The sequence below is a fragment of the Sorex fumeus genome, unplaced genomic scaffold (genome assembly GCF_029834395.1).
Source record: "Sorex fumeus unplaced genomic scaffold, SorFum_2.1 ptg000037l, whole genome shotgun sequence".
NCBI classification, from domain to species: domain Eukaryota; kingdom Metazoa; phylum Chordata; class Mammalia; order Eulipotyphla; family Soricidae; genus Sorex; species Sorex fumeus.
Genome location: NW_026606094.1, coordinates 6,180,479 through 6,198,731, shown reverse-complemented (window position 1 = coordinate 6,198,731; position 18,253 = coordinate 6,180,479). Strand labels below are relative to the sequence as shown.

Below are 18,253 nucleotides of genomic sequence, written 5' to 3'. Positions count from 1 at the left end.
AAGAAAATGAGAGACTTTAGAACCATGAGATGAAATAAAAGGACTTTATCTTGTTTGTAGTTTGCTTATTGAAAAGGGGAATATAGATGTTCCAGCAGGGAATTCACTTAATCGTCTCTATTTGGGCCACTTTCCCCAAAGCATGAGTGTGCTATGCAAGAAAAACCTGAGGCTAAGTGTCTATTTATTTCTATTTTGTGACAAAATTTAAAAGACAAATATTTTAAGACTGAAGACATTTATTTGTCCTTAAGGGAGAGAAGGAAAAACTTAGTAGTCTTTCAGGGAGAATATATTAGGAAGCTTTGTCAGCTAAAGATAGAATTTTCTGTTTATCCAGTATATGTGGACTTAAACCCAGATATATATATATGTATATATATACACAAACATATATATATTAAATAATGTAGGAGTACTGCTATTTGTTCAGTCATTGATTAAGCCGATTGAATTGGGCATGAAATCTGCATTACTTTTTTTATATTATTGTACCACGTGAGATAGAGTTACAAAGTCTTCATGTTTGAGATTCAGCCATATAATGATGGAATATCCATCCCTCCACCAGTGCACATTTTCCACCACCAATGTCCCCAGTATTCCCAGCCCCCTCCCCCACTGCATCCCAGTTCTCACTCTGACACTATGACAGACAATTTCCCTAATACTCTCTCTAATTTGGGGCATTTTACTTTGGTCAAATTTTCCCACCACCATTTATGCCTACCTACCAGCGACAGATAATTTATTTTCCACTGCTCGTTTTGAATATCACAAGAGCTTGCAGGGGCCATGGTTTTAAAAAAAATGTAAATTTCTAGATTGTAAATGGTTGGGTTCCAGAGACATCTCTATACAGCACTAATCCATTTTGGGATTCAATTGGGAGTCTCTGGGCCAGGGTGATCTAAGATGGAACCTTGAGGAAAATTGTGGGCATGACAGTTTGCTGGGAAGGCGGGGACCCTGGGAAGAACAACCCAGGTCCTCTGCCGCCATGTGGCCTGGGGATTTAGTCCTGGTTCCTGCATGTGGGTGGGGATGGGGATGGGTGAAGAAGGGGTGGGGACTTGCTCCTGGAATCTCTTGGTCACTGGAATTCCATCTGGAGTAGGTGGGGGGACAGCATTTGCTCCATCTGGGGTGACTTGGTGAAATTAAAGCCCAGATATTTGGAATATTATATTTATGTGGCATACTTATAGTTAAAAGTTAGGAAAAGAAAAGCCTCGTATCATTTTCACCTAAAGTAGCTTTGGCTATTCTGGAATAATATTACCCTATAAAAATTTTAACAGCACTTTGTCTATGGCTCTAAAATAATGTCATGGATATTTTTATAGGGTCGACATTGAATCTGCATGATTCTATATAGACAGGATGACCATTTAGATAGTATTAATCCTTCTGATACAGAACAGGGAATATATTTACTTTTCCTTCTGTATTCTTATATTTTTAATTGTGATATGGTTTTTATTATGGTAATTTCAAGGCACTTGGTTGTTGTGACACACAGATGTGAATGGAATATTTTTCTATATTTTTCCCTTCAACTTCATTGTCTGCATACAAACATATCATAGATTTGTGCAATGATTTTTTCAAAATCCCAATACTGTACTAATTCATTATTTCTAGGATATTTTACAGTCTTTTGGGTTTTTAAAATGTCAAATGGAGGGTTACTAGTCAAAGATTTCATACCTAAGAATTTTTCAGAGCTGAAGATCAAATGCACTTGGGTTTAAGAAACTCAAAAGTGTTCCAGCCATAATAAATCCAGATCACTCTAATTTGTTAGAGTCACAAAGGATATTACAATCATAAGTTGAATAATAACATATACCATTCAACAAACAAAAAACCTCAGTCGAGATTTAATCTTTCTAAAATTCCTTCCTTGTTGTTCCTTTATACCACCTGCCATTAAGTATTGAATTTGTCAAACATATTGCTTCTTTCACAACATTCCAATTATTTTCTGAGACTTCTAATTTGTATTACTTATCATCCAGGGTCACAAACTGTTGTGTGATTTTTAATGCTCAATGTCTGTTTACAAATATGCAACAAACTCACTAGTATCAGGAAGCATGCTAATTACAGTTGAATGGTTTTTTACCATACTGTGTATAGCTCGGAAAAAAGTAAATTCTTTATAGATTATGTGAAGGTTTACCTGGTGAAAATGAAGTGTTTTGATACACAGGGTTGTCAAATTTGCTAATAAAGAATTGAATGGATTAGAATATTGTGTATATAATAGGGATACGTTACCATGTTCATAGTGCAAAATACTTCTTTTTATTTTTTTATTCATTTATAATTTTTAATTGAATCACAGTAATATAGACCATTACAAGACTATTCATGATTAGTTTTCAGTTATATAATTTTCAAACACCCATCCTTCCACCAGTGTACATATCCCAGCACCAGTGTTCTCAGTTTTCTTCCTATCATCCACCACACCCCCTGACCTGCCTCTATGGCAGGCACTTTTCTTCTGTGTATGTGTGTGTGTCTTTTTACTCTGTCTTGCTGTCTTTCTCCTCTCTGTCTCTCTTTCTCTCTCTGTCTCTGTCTCTGTCTCTGTCTCTCTCTCCTTTTAGGCATTGTGGTTTGTATTACAGACACAGAAAGTTCATCGTATATAGCTCTTTACCTAATTTTAACACTTAGTTTTTGTCAAGCATTATCATTTCCAAAAATTACTGTCATAATGGTCCCTTATCTATCTTACCTATACTTTAACCCCTACATTTATGATAGATTCCAACCATTGACCTGTTCTTGCTGTTGTTTTCAAGATTAGTTGTAGAGATGAGCCTTTTCTATATCAGAAGATTTCTGGTGAGCTGAGGTCACTGTGCCTTCAGAAAAAGAGTGGACTCTCACGGCTTCACTCAGAGAAAGCCTTAGAGCTTCGACTGGTAGACTGTGAAGATTCAGCTACTCCTTGTTCTTGGTGAGATTTCTTGTGCAGCTGAGGTTTCCCTAAGTCGGAAACTATCAGAGTGACTCTGGACTGTTGAGCCTCCCGGCAGAAAGGGGAATCCGTCTGGCCTCATTCTGAGAAGGCCCCAGAAATCTTAGCCTGGACAAATGTAACTATAAAGATTAGGATGAATATTGTCCTCTTGGAGATAAACTGTGGATCTATGCCTTTCTTCAGAAGCAAGCTGATAGACATGGGTGGGGCTTCAGGGTTTCTTGTTCTTGAAGAGATTAGTTGGGCACTGGGACATTTCCATGTCCATGTACAGCGAGCTGTGGCCCCTCTGCCTTCAGATTCAGAAAGGGGAAATCTTCCCACACCCATTCACTGAATACCCGTTTTCAACTTGTAGAATGGTCCCACCTGGGAACATTCACTACTAGACATTCTTTATGAAATTACTTATAGAGCTGGGCCATTTCTATGTAGAAAGGTGTAGGTTGTGGTTGTATGTGCCTGACATGTAAGGCAGAGAGGGGAATCTGCCTGCCTCCATTTCAAGAAGGTCCACGAATCCTCAGACCAGATAATTCTACCTTGGAATATTTGGAGGCATCATGTTCTTTTTGCAATTGATTGTGCAGTTTGATGATTTCTGTTCTGGCAAGATGGTGGTATGGGCAGGGAATACTGGTTGTCCTGTGCAGGGAGTAGGCATGGAGAATCAGATTTCCCTCATTCTGAGAATGCCCTAGAATTTTCAGACCATAGACTGGTCCAACAGGAACGATTCACCCATTACTCATGCTTTTTGAGATTCGTTGTATAAAATTGGGCTGTTTATATGCTGACAAGATGATCGGTGTGAGTGGATCTGCTGGGTATTCTGGTTTCTAGTGGTATCTGTTCTTTTGGAGATTGGTTGTGGAACTGGGCCGTTTTTCTGCTGGCAAGGAGGTGAGAGTGAGCAAGAGCTGCTGGGTTTTCCAGTGGTGGGGGTTACGGAGACAGAATTATTTTTCCAGTTAACATTCAGACAGCTTTCCTTGTTTATTCATGAAAATGTATTCTCCTTAATTCCTGATATCATTGTGCACACAAATATGATTTCCCAGAACGCTGGTTGTCTATGTGAACAAGGGGGTATCTCTGTGGTCTCTAAGGTTACCATTATGAAGGGTTTTGTGGTAAATGTGTGAATGGATTATGGGTTTAGTTCTTTTCTGTGTTTTATGGAAGGTAGAACCCTTCTTCATGGATTTACAGGGGCTGATATGCAAACTTCCTCATTAATACATACCCTAATATTTTTAATACTTGTTATATTCTCATTCTTCATACAAGTGGTATTGCCAAAACAGCTACAATTAAATTTGTTAGAAAATTGCATTAGATCTTCAACCGAGGGTTCCCCAAACACTATGAATTTGTCACAGTATTCAAACTTAATAACAAAATTCTCTGGGTTCAGGTGAAGGTAGTCTGGTGAATTCCAGCGTTTCCTGGTACAGAATCCTTGATCTTGACAAAGTGCCTGGCTGCATATTTTAGCTGCTAGAGTGAGATTGATTAAGTAAGGATGCAGTGTCTTCTTCATATAATCATTCAGCTTCAAACAACGATCCTGTAGATTTTAAGTTAGCCAGAATATTAAGAAACAAGTTAGTTTATATGTAAATTAATTCATTATTATTAACTATATATAGCAATCAAGAAAGAGGAAAACCAGATCAGACAAAGGATTGAAAATTCATCATTTTTACTGTAACTAGAAATAATATTTCCAATGTACTTTGTAAACATTTTAAAGTGAATTTTACATGCCATTTCAGGGCATGTAATACTTGGTTGAGGCTTAACCTTCCTTAACCTTGGTATTTCTTAATAATGATAAATTTGTGGGTCTGGGGAAGAATAATATATCAGCTTCAGCACGGGGGTTCTTAGCCTATCTATTGAGGGTGGAGATCCAGTTTGACTGACTTTCTAAGTCAATTTAGGAATCTTTCATTCCTTTTGGAGGGGAAGGGTTCTCAAGTGGCTTGCAGAAGGAGTTAATGCACTTAGGATTCTCAGTGACCTAGGCTACTGATGTAGTGAAAGAGCCTGCAGTTGAATCCAGTCCAGGTTCTGCAATGCTCAGGCTCTTCCAGGGCCACACTTCAAAGTCTGTGGAGACCAGATCAGACCTGAACTTGAGTGCATGGAAAGTATATATCATAGTCATAATATCTCCCCATTGCACTCACTTTTTAAAAGAAAATTTCATTGTTTATCCAGATGATTTGGGATAATGAATTAACCAAAATTTGTTCCCACTATATTATATGTGAAAGATAAATATATAACTGCCTCATAAAGTTAAAATGTACTAGCTACATAAACACATGCACTTCATTTAGAAATATACTTATTTGTCAGAATTTGAGTCTTCAATATGTAAAATTGTTCAAACTGATTTCAGGACTTTATAATAATGGGAAACTTTCCTTAGATAGTTACTTTTCTTTACTTTCCTTTTTTTTAGGCAGGGGTAGGTTGGGACACACCTGGAGGTGCCCTGGGCTTACACTAGGCTGTATACTCAGGTAGCATTCCTGTCAGTACTTGATGACATATGGAGTGCTGGGGATCAAACCTGGATCACAACGTGTAAGGTAGTGACTTATACTGTGCTATCACTCCAGCCACTGATTTTTTAAAAATTTTTTAATGGATCACCGTGGAGTACAGTTAGAGACTTAAAATTTTTTCGTGCTTACATTTCAGTCATAAAATGATTTAGTGCCCATCCCTCCACCAGTGCCCTTCTCCACCACCAATGTTCCCAGCAGCCTTCCCACCCATCCCCATCACCCCCCGCCCACCCTCCACCCTCTGCCTCTGTGACAGCCACATTCCCTTTTAATCTTTTACTCCTTTAGGGTGTTGTGGTCTGCAATGCAAGGATATCTATGCAATTCTTCAAAGAAATAGATCAAACACTCCTGAAATTCATATTGAAGAGTAACCCCCATGAATTGCTGAAACAGTTATTGGGGAAAGAAGATGGGAGGCATCATCTTCTCCAACCTCATACTCTACTACAAAGTGGTAATAATTAAAACATCATGGTACTGGAACAAATGCAGAGCCACAGACTAATGAAACAGGGTTGAATATCCTGACACACACCCTCAAATACATGATCATATAATCTTTGATAAGGGAGCAAGAAATCTGAAGTGGAGCAAGGAAAGAGACACTTTAACAAATGGTGCTGGCAAAACTGGACAGCTACATTCAAAAAAAAAGGGCTCAGACCTATACCTAACACCATGCACAAAAGTCAGATCAAAATGGATTAAAGACCTCAACATCAGACCAGAATCCATCAAGTACATTGAAGGCAAGGTAGGCAAAACCCTTCACAACATCGAGCTAAATGTATCTTCAAAGATGACATGCCACTTACCAAGCAAGTGGAAACAGAGATAAACAAATGGGACTACCTTAAACTAAGAAGCTTCTGTACCTCAAAAGAAACAGTGACCAAAATACAAAGAGAATCTACAGAATGGGAAAGGATATTCACCCAATACCCATCTGATAAGGGGTTTATATCAAGGATATACAAGGGACTGGTTGAAATCTCTAAGAAGAACCCCATCAGAAAATGGAGCAATGAAATTAACAGAAACTTTCTCAAAGAAGAAATCCAAATGGCCAAAAGGCACATGAAAAAATGTCCTTCATAAGTAATCATCAGGGAGATGCAAATCAAAGCAATAAGGAGATATCATCTCACACCACAGAGTCTGACCCACATCCAGAAGAACATAAGCAACTAGTGTTGACGTGAATGTGGGGAGAAAAGGACTCCTCTTCGCTGCTGGTGGGAATGCCAATTGACTCAGGCCTTTTGGAAAACAGTATAGACATGTGAGATTCTTAAAGGATTTCGTTATATGGTTGTTTTTTTACTATTCATTCTGAAATCTATCCTTTGAAAACTTCCATCTGTGCCTCCACACAGATTACTATTAAACACGAAGGCATCAGACACTTTGTTTTATTGAATACCCTCATGAAATTATTCTCTGACTTTCACAAATTCTCAGGTGCATGTAGGAGCATGCTGAGAACCCATTATATTTTTCACCCAGATGTCATTTTCCATTTTGCAAGTCTTCTGTGAAAATAAAGCTTACATATGCTAACACAACAAATGTGGTACTTCATCTTGCATGATCTGTGTTTATAATAAACCTAGCAGAAAATAAACCCTCAAATATTTTTAGAAGGATGCGACTTGAATCCTGGAGAAAATAAGGAACTTTAGGTACATAGGATTCTCAAATTTAACAATCAAGAAACAAAGAAATGTGTATTTCATCACCATCACTGTCACTATCTTCCGGTTGTTCATCAATTTGCTCAAGAGGGCCCAGTAATGTCTCCATCTTGAGACTGTTGTTACTGTGTTTGGCATATCGAATACGTCGCAGGTAGCTTGCCTTGCTTTGCTGTGCAGGCCAGATAGTCTTGGTAGCTTGCTGGGCTCTCCGAGAGGGGCAGAGGTATCGAACTCGGGTCAGCCATGTTGGCCACTTGCAAGGCAAACGACTTACCCGCTGTGCTATCACTCCAGCCCGTGTATTTCATATATATACATATATATATATGCTTTAGTATACATGAATATATAAGTATATATATGAATTCTAAATACTCTATCGAGAGTAAAAGTCATTGGTATAATCATTTAATGAATAATTTAGTGAGGAGAAATATTTTTATTCAATATAATAAAAATCATAATGAAGAAATAATAAATGTAGCTAATTTATGAATGGCAATAGTACAGATTGTTAAAATAAAGCATTTTAAAACATATTTATTCGCATCCACACATTGTAAAATTTTATTATGATTGAAAAATACTGTTCATTTGCAGTAAATTTGTATTTGCAGTAAACTTGTGAGATTGAAATCTTCATTTTGTTAGGAAGTAAACTTGGCCTAAATTCTTTCAGGTCTTTTGATTAGTATTTGACAGAGAAAAGAATATAATAGGCAACCCTAACTATATATACTATACACAATATAAAAAATATTCCCAATTGTCCCATAACAAGTGGAAATTATAAGATAGATCATCATCCTACAAACTCAATTTTATGACATATTAATAAGATTGAAATCAAATATAGATCAATCAATATCTAGTATCAGTTTTAATTCATTTTGAATAAAACTTCACTATTTATTTCATTCATTTCATTCTATTTTAGGGTCACAGTCAAAATGCTCAAGGCTTATTTCTGAATCTCAACTCAAGAATCTTTCACAATTCTCAGGGAATGATGTCAGTGATGTGACTCTAATCTTTAAGGAACCACATACAAGGTAAGTGCTGAACCAACTGTAATATCTTTCCACTCCCTTATTTTGGAAATTAAAGGTTGTACTCAATATTTTATATTTCTTAATCAATTATAGTTCAAGGACAACTTGATTATTAAAATATTTTGCTCAAAAAATTTCAAATAATAAATCTGCCAGAACAATAAATGAGTGGGTAAGATTTGCATGCAACAAACCCAGGTTTAATCTTTGGCATCACATATGTCCTCCAAGCTTAGTCAAGGGTAAGTCCTGCAGCAGAGTAAGGAGTAATCCTTGAGTTTTGCCAGGTAAGATTCAAATTCACCCTCCCCTTCCAAAAGTAAACTGTGTTTAGGGACATTTTTTAAACTCGCATATAAAATATCAAACTAATAGAAAGTGAAATGGGCTTGCTAGAAATTAACCTGACAAAACTAGGTAAAGGTAAAGGTAAAGGCCCTCCTGTTGATCGTCGACTTGCTCAAGTGGGCCCAGTAACGTCTCCATTGGAGACTTTGTTGTTACTGTGTCTGGCATATCGAATACTCTCGGTAGCTCTCCGAGAGGGGTGGAGGAATTGAACTCGGGTCGGCCATGTTGGCCGCTTGTAAGGCGAATGCCCTAAGTATTAAATATTATAATGTAGAATGTATCAATACATAGAGTGTGCATACACTTTAACAGCTTTCCATGGTTGCTGTTGAAGATGGGTCTCCTGACATCAATTGATATTTTGATACAAATTTCAGGAAAAGTAGGGAGTATAGTATTGATTAGTGGGAAGTTTGTGTGGTCTCTTAGGTCACTGAGTGAATATGTAAGGTTGTGTCATGACTTGTGTAGTGACTGATGTACTGTTTCCTTGTATATTCCAGAATGAAAGATATTGCTTCCTGGGTTTACAAAGATTGATTTACAAACTTCCTCATGAATATTGGGGACCTGAAGATTTCACAAATATTATAATTTGTCAAAGTACCCAAACATAATACTAAAATGCTTTAGATTCAGGTAAAAATAGTCACTTGGACTCCAGGTTTTTCTGGTACAGAACCCTTGATTGTGACACAGTTCTTGGTTACACTTTTCAGCTTCTAGAATGATATTGATTAGGTAAGGACTATGTCCTCCTCTCAAAAGTTTGTAGATTCCTGCAAGCATCCTTTAAATTTTTAGGAAATCCAAAATATTGAGGAACAAATTAGTTTATATGTGAATTAATTTATAATTATAAGCAATATATTAAAGTAAGAAAAACAACCAAATTTGACAAAAGAGAAAATCCATTACTTAGCTCTAAAGGGGAATAATATTTTAAATGTACTTTTTAAACAATTCCAAGTGAATCTTACATGTCATTTAAGGGTACATAATACTTGGTTCATACTTAAGCTATCTTCCCAGGCTCTTTCTTAATATGTGCAATATTTGTGGGTCTGAGGGCAGAATAGTATACAGAATTGAGCATGGGTTATGCACGTAACTATTGAGTGTAGAGATCCAGTTCAACTGATTTTCTAAGTCAATTTAGGAATCTTTCATTCTGTTTGGATGGGAAGGTTCTCAAGTGTTTTTTGGGGGGAGGTGGTCCATGGGTTTCTCAAGATTCTCTGTCAACTAGGTTACTGGTGCGGTGGAAGAACCTGTAGATGTAATACTGTTCAGGTCTTGCAATGCTAAGGCACTTCCGGTGGGGTGTGGGTGCATGTAAAGGTATGTACCTTAATCCTTTTACCATCTCTCATTGCACTCACATATTTAAGTCTTCATTGTTTAGCCAGATGATTTGGGGGATATTAATTAACCAGCTTATTCTTACACAATTTATATGTAAAGTATAAATATTGAATTGCCTCATAAAATTGAAATGTACTAGGTGCATGAAAGTGCTTAGCACAGGGTTTACATAGCAACCATAAGGTCTTAAGAACTACAATACCTATAATAGGTATCAAAGATTTACTAAAGTTTAAGCAGCATTGAAATGTATGACTTCTAAAATTAAACCTGGGTCCAGGACATTATATACATAGGACATTATACATAGATTGTTTCTTTTTCTTTTCTGTTCTTTTTTTGTTTTCTTTACTTTATTGCGGTTTGTGGTGGTTAAGACACATCTGTAGGTGCTCAGGGCTGGCTCCTTGCTCTGTGCTCAGGGATCACTTCTGTTGCTGTTCATGGAACCTTATGGGATGCTAGTATGAAACTCAAGTTAGCAATATGCAAGGCAAATGTCCTAACTGGCTGTACCATTTTGTGGCCCAGATCGTTACTTTTATTTTGGAGGATTAAAAACAGCTTTATGAAGCAAGATAACTACGTTCATCCATCAGGTGACTAAAGTATGTGATGGTGGGAGATCAAAAATAGGTCAAGATATGTCTTGTCAAATCCTTTTGAATTTACTCTTCATATATCCATTGATATAATTTCATATATGGTAATAAATAATAGTTTTATGAAATAATTCCTACCATATTTCTTTGGAAGCAGTGACTGTGGTAACCTAAATATGAATAAGGTTAAAAAATAGTGAGATCATAGTAATTTATCTGTATGGCTTTATAGTACTGAAATGAGACATAAAGAATACAAAAATATTTACCTGGGAAAATATACATAAGATGTGTTAGAGGGAATAATACTAATGTCAAAGAATGAACTCAAATTATTTATGGCTCTGAGAATAGAAGACTCATTTAAAAAAGTGTAGTGATTTATAGAAGCCAATGAAAAACAGTGCTTTCATTGTTATAACTAGAAGAAAGTGATTTCTCCAAACAACCTAAATGACTGAGTAGAATCCTCTGTAGAAAAAAATAAAACCTTGCTAATTATTTGATTTTCAGTCCCCAAAATTAATATTTAACTTACAGAGTTCGCTCAAGCAAATCAATGAACAATGGGAGGACAGTAACAGTGACAAAATTATAGGTTAATGATAATTTTTTGTTCATTAAATCACTATGTTAAAACTTTCACTGAAGGATGAGGAAACTTTTTACTAATCCTTAAATAGCTTTACATGGTGCTTAGTATAAAATTCAAATTTCATCACTTGCATACAGCTAGATGTAACTTATCTGTTTACTATTTAAGAATTAGTAAGGAGTTTTCTCATCCTTCAACAAAAGTTTTACTACTTTTGCTTTATTGTGTTTGTGCCTCTGTCTGTCTTGCTGCTTTGGAACCCAGAATCCCAAGCTTAACAGTATAAACCTCTCTCATTATTAGACATACTAATTATTTCATAGCGTGATAATTTAATGTCAAAATACTCTTACTGCTCCCTCTGCTTTGAATACTTTGTTCAATAATTTTAACAAACTACACACTAAGCTGGAGTGATAGCAAAGTGGTAGAGCGTTTGTCTTACACACAGCCAGCCTGGCCTAGCTGGGTTCGTTTCCTCTACCCCTCTCTGAGAGCCCTGCAATCTACTGAGAGTTTCTTGGCCACAAAGCAAAGCCTGGCAAGCTACCTATGATGTATTGAATATGCCAAACACATAACAAGTCTCACGATGGAGACGTTACTGGGCCCGCTTAAGCAAATCGATGAACAATGGGAAGACAGTGGTACAGGACAGTGTTATAGTGCTACACGCTATATTTTCATTCAGATTCAAACTTAAGATAATATACTTCTCAGGCACCATTTTTTGTCCGTTGTCTCACATCTCTGCACATTGAACATTTTTCACATTAGTATTATTTCTACCACATTAACATTAATATAAATTTTATGAATACAATGTATTTAGAACTGAACTCCCCATACAAAGGGATATATGAGAATGTATCTCCAGTGGAGATGGCATTGGAGTTTCCCATTGAGATTGGAGTTAGGAAAATGGAAAAGAATAGGGACGAGAATTATTTGACAAATAATTATCTTACACAGTATGGAGGGCTGGAGCAACAGCACAGCAGTAGGGCGTTTGCCTTGCATGCAGCCTACATGGCCAACCCGAGTTCGAATCCTCTGCCCCTCTCAGAGAGCCTGGCAAGCTACTGAGAGTATCTCGCCCACACAGCAAAGCCTGGCAAGCTACCCAAGACATATTCAATATTCCAAACAGAGTAGCAACAAGTCTCACAATGGAGGCATTACTGGGCCCGCTCGAGCAAATGAATGAACAATGGGAGGACAGTGACAGTGACAGTGACACAGTATGGAGTATTTGGAAAGATATGAAATTGAATCTTGAGTACTAGAAAGATAGAAAAGTGAGTAGAGTGTATATGCTACATTCAGCTAATCTGGTTTAGATCCCTGATATTCTATATTGTTTCTGAGCACACTTGGGGTAATTCCTGAGTGCAGAGCTGAGAATAAGTTGTGAGAATTGCCAGGTGTGGACCAAAAACAAAATAAAAGAAATTTAAAACTTTAAGCTTGAAAAGGTAAGCTCTTGTTCCTATAAAACATAAGACTAGAGTTACTGATGTCATGGTGTAAATACTTTAAACACACCCAATTTAGCAACCAATTTGATAAAAATGAGTAAAAAATTGGAAAAAAATTTTCCTTCTATTACACAATGTGAAAGTATGTTGTGGGAACAGTAGAAATGACTTCTGCACTTGTATGTTTAATGCAGCACTGTTCACAATAGCCAGAACTTGGAAAAAACCTGAGTGCCAGAGAACAGATGACTGGTTAAAGAAACTCTGGTACATCTACACAGTGGAAGACTATGCAGCTGTTAGAAGAGAAGAAATCATAAACTTTGCATATAAGTGGATAGACGTGGAGATTATCAGGCTAAGTGTAATTAGAAAAAGAGGGACAGACATAGAATTACTGCTCTCATTTGTGAAATATAAAATAGCATAATATGAGACTAACACTTAAGGACAATAGAGATAAGGGCTATGAGGTTCACACCATAGTATGGAAACTGGCCCCATCTGCTGGGGATAAAAGCATTTGGGATGGAGAAGGAACCACTAAGTAAATGATGATTGGAGGGATCACCCGGGATGGGAAATGTGTGGTGAAATGGAGGCTATATGACCTGATTTGGAAGTTTAGACAAAGATGAAAATAAAGAGAGAAACAATTAGGTCCTGATGGGGAAAGATTTGTTGAGCTGAAGAAAATGCATTGGGAGAAAATCAATAAATCAGTACTATATAAAACAAATCGGACATTTTGAATGAGGCAAGGCATTTTAAATGAGAAAATTTGTTTTTAAAATAAAGCACCAAATTTTATTTCCAATAATCACTACTCAATATGGTCATTACTCAAAAAGCTAGCAGCTGAGCTTCCGTATGATCCAACAATTCCACTCCTTGGAATATACCCCAAGATTCCAAAAGCATAAAGCAGAAAATACATCAATACTCCTATGTTCTTTGCTGCATTATTCACAATAACCAAAATATGGAAGCAACCCAAGTGCCCAAGAACAGATCAGTGACTAAAGACACTACCTTAAAGGGATAACAAAGGTGCAAAAACAAAAGAAGAGCAGAATTGTTCTTCAATAGGAAGCTTGGCACTGAGCTAAATTAAGCCCTGGAACACCAGGGCAATGGGCATTGAGAAAATGCCTGCTCTAGAGGAAGGCTAGGGACTGTGGGTAAACCGGGGATCACACAAATCACAAATCACCCTGTTATTCATCGATTGTCTCGAGCAGGCCCCAGTAAACGTCTCCTTCATCCTAACCCTGAGATTATATTCAAGGCTCTTTAGGAGAATGAGACCCATCATTGTTACTGGTATTTGGCATATTGGGTACGCCACGGGGAGTTTGCCAGACTCTGCCATGTGGGCAGGCTACATTCGGTAGCCTGCCAGTTTGTCCAAAGCAGGAATGAGATAATAAAATGGCATAATAAGATGTCCGGGAGCTGGTTCTGGGAGCTGGTTTTTATAGTCTCTGAGTCTTGGCCGTTGATGGGATTAAGACTAGGTAATTTATAAAAATAATGTAAGACCTAAAGGTTCTTGAAACCGGGGCTGGAGCAATAGCACAGCGGGTAGAGCATTTGCCTTGCATGCAACTGACCTGGGTTCGATCCCCAGCATCCCATATGGTCCTCCGAGCACCGCTAGGAGTAATTCCTGAGTGCATGAGCCAAGGATATTAGTAGGATATTAGTAGAGAAAGTTGGACAGTGGCATTAGGATTGATGTTGGAAAACTTTATGCCTGGCACTTAACTGAAGTATTTTATAACCCTGAACTTCACAGTGCTTAAAAATTAAAAATAAAGAAATGAATAAACCAATCACAACTAAATTTAACCTTTAAAAGTTAAAGAAGAAGGGTTTCCCATATGCTCTCTTTGGGGTGTTTTGTACAATTTAATATTGTTTTCAAAACTAACTCCTAGTTACTTGTTTTCGATCTAATTGCACTCCTGTACTTCTCCCACCAAACTGTACCTCTGATTTTTTTTAATCTCAGAGGAATCATTTTCAGTCAAAAAGCATGGAAGTAATCTTTGCCACATTTCTTAAAATTTAGAAATTTCTAAAAATATTTTTAAAATTTTTAAAAAAGTAATGTTTTTAATTTTGTTTTTGAAACCTTTACTGACAGACATGGACATTTTTATTTTACGTTGTAAAATATTTCATGACATACCGTTCTTTTTATCTGAACTGATATTTTTAAAAATACAAGTTATTATTAGTCCAAAAGTATTAATTTGTTGTATAAAAAAAGAAGTCAGCCAGAATTGACCCATGGCTATTGTTTGCATATCTCTGTAATACACTATTGTTATGCAGTAATTAAATGAATAAATGGTGTCCAAACATTACTGACTGAATGAAAAACTAAGCAACTATATACTGAATAATTAAATTTCTTCCAGAGTACTAATAATGATAGAGCAGGAGCAGAGATATGGAGCATCAGATCACTTTAAATCTCAAATCTCTGCACACAGAACAGGTAGACAATCAGAATTGATAGTGGAATTGCTGGGGATGGGATTTGGCAGCTGCTTAAAGGAAGCCCTCCCCCTCAACCTCCACATACACTGTAGACTCTCTCCTCTCTCCCGTCTTCCAGGTTCAAGTAGGGCGGTGCCTAGGAAAGAGGCCCAGAACAGGAAGGCCACTCTTGGCCAGATAATGGCAGAATACAGTAGGGCTCAGATAGATGGCCAGGAAAGCTCAGGTTCAGGTATGACTTGAACACCCAGCTAGTGACAATGTATTGATCACAGGAGTCTCACGCATGTGCATGTAGCCATGGCTGGCTGGAGACTGAGGGTGGCATAGGGATATGTGGCATTGTTCATGGAAGAAAAATAGATGGTATGGGACAGGACTGGTGACATCATTCATGGGTAAAGGAGGGGCCTGGATCTCTGGGGAGAGACCCAGACCTATCAACTTTATCTGCACAAAAAACTAACTTTTAATCTTCTAAGTTTTGTATGCAAATATTTCATATAATTCTCAAAATCTCAAGAGTGCAAGAAAATCCATTTTCTTGCTAACACTATTACTAAGCAACGTAGCAGAAAAATAATCGTATACCCTGTTAATACATTGAGATCAGAACCTTACTTTTGCTTCTTTGAAACAATCTAGTGAATTTCAACCAATGTCACTTTTTTATTTTCATTTAATATCATTAATTTACTTTATCACTGATATTTTTACTGACAAAACAAAGAAAATATCTCTAATTTATTAAACAAAAGTACAAAAGCAAGAATGCATGATTCAGTAATTATCATTGATCATCTAATAATGTCTGGCAAGCAGAGCACTTATTTCATTATTCATTATCACGGCAACAAAATGCATTAAATAGTGAAAAATTTTCCTCTATTTACTATGAATTCAACTTACTCTTGTTTGGGTTAAATTGGAGCTTCCCCAAATTACAACTCCAGAGGCCCCAAGAGCATATGTTTCACCAATTGTATTCACAAGGTCAATCTGGCAAATGTAATAGAAAGAGTTAGCAGAAATAATATGAAAATGTCATTCATTGGAAGTGATACAAAAAGTAAGCATACTGAGAAAAGAATAATTTAATTCTCTTCGCATCCCTTATGACCCATTTACACAGTCACTGTCCTTCTGTATCCAAAAATTCTTGTTATTGTGTTAGTTGTTTTTATTGTCATGAAAGCAAGCACTTCAAAGTAAAATAAACTGAGTTATTAGCTTATAATTACTTTATCTCTTAGTTCATTACTTTATACTATCAGTTTACACATAGTTATTTTATACATATAGTTCATTATCTTTATTAGTTTATACTATTATTGTGTGTAGTATCTTATCTTATTCAATTATAAACAAGTTAGAGTCTTATTTTGTACATGTGTTGGTATAAAATTATGTAGGCTTGTTCCTAAGAGCTATTAAAGATGAATTTTAGGAGCTGAGATATTGTATTTTAGGTAGGGTGCTTCCTTACAGCCAGACTACACAAGTTCGAACCTCCTCAGCCCATATAGACCTCGAAGTCTGCCACGAGTGATCCCTGAGAGCAGAGCCAGGACCGAGCCCTGAGCACTGCCAGATGTAGCTCAAGAACAGAAATAAAACCAGATTAATTTTAGGACTGAACAGATTGCACAAATAATAGGGCACCTATCTTGTACACAGTAGACCCAGGTTTGATTCCTGTCCCCAAATCTTCTCCAGGAGAATCCCTGAGCACAGAGCCTGGAGTAAACGCTAGGTAGACCAAAGCCAAATAAATAAAAAATCAAAGATAAATTTTACTCAATTCAAAAATGTAGTCAAATTCTACTAAATAGCACTATGGACACTGCTTTGTAGTTAACCTACCTTGATTTACTTACCTCGGAAAGAAACTCTGTGATTTTATCAGTAAAAACTAGACGGGTATATACAAAAACCGGAAGTGGATTTTTTTCGTCGCGTACTTTAGAAAGCCGAATGGCTTCATAAATGCGATTACGGGAATAGAGCGCAGCCTTCGGAGTTTCCTTTAATCTTGTATTCAAATAAATGGATGGGAAAAGGGCAGTGCTTGCTTTCCACAACCAGTTGAGCTCATCATTACTTCGCTTTTCTAAATTTGAACAAATTCCAGAGTAATGACTAACTTTTGCATAATAATGATTGTAACAATCAGGAAAAAGGTAAAAACCCCAGTAATTGTTTGGTCGAAGTTGCTGTCCTAATAGCAAAGTCTTCAGCATGAATTCCTTTCCTGCAGCTTCAAAATCTGCTTTTGCCTGCATGTCGACAGCTGGACCCAAAACCTTCGACTTTTTCATTACCAAATCAAGTGATCTGATTCTGTAAATTGTTTTGTTTAACCAGTTTCTTCTCCAGATAGGTCTCCATTCTTCCCAATCAATTACAGCCAAGCCTAACTCATCTTTTGGTAAGTAATGTAAAATGTCTTTCTCAGCTTGTTTCAAATGTTCTGATATATTTCCCAACTGAGGAATCCCTCCATGTTTTTCCTTTCCCGATTTTACGTCTATGTGAGGATAGAGGCCGAGTTTTTGGATATAAAATAAGGTAACAGTTTGACCTGTGGCTTTGACTTGAGGGTTTCCTTTTAATGGATAGAAGCTCAGATCCACAGAAATACGAAATGATTCTTCACATTTGTCACTTGGAGCATTCCAGGCTGGGACATAAGTTGTATTTGAGATGATAGGACGTGCTCTGTAATCCGCAGTCAAGAGAATTGGAAACAGATGGAAAATGAACTTTACCATGGAGACTCCACCGAACCCAACAAATTTCCTAGAGAAAATATCCTTGATCCACAGCAATTCCATGATATGAGTAGTGACTATTAAAATAAGTTCTTTCTACACACTTTTGTTTATTCAATAATAATGTGTGCAATATGCATAGGACATAATTAAGTAACATTAAAAAGTTATTCTCCATGCATTGTGTTTCAGATATGTTTTGAAAGTTGATCCTCTATAACTGAAAGCAAAAAGAAATATAAAGTACATAA

At 36.8% G+C, this 18,253-nt stretch overlaps 1 protein-coding gene across 1 annotated transcript; it reads right to left on the bottom strand.

Moving 5' to 3' along the window:
- Positions 1-3,501: 3,501 nt before the first annotated feature.
- LOC130027603 (hyaluronidase PH-20-like) lies at positions 3,502-18,002 on the bottom strand. Its single transcript, XM_056118447.1, has 4 exons — positions 17,109-18,002; positions 16,141-16,230; positions 4,390-4,568; positions 3,502-3,643 (listed from the first exon to the last, which is right to left on the bottom strand). Exons 1-4 carry the CDS (start codon positions 18,000-18,002, stop codon positions 3,502-3,504), a joined length of 1,305 nt encoding a protein of 434 aa, XP_055974422.1.
- Between the last annotated feature and the right edge of the window lie 251 nt (positions 18,003-18,253).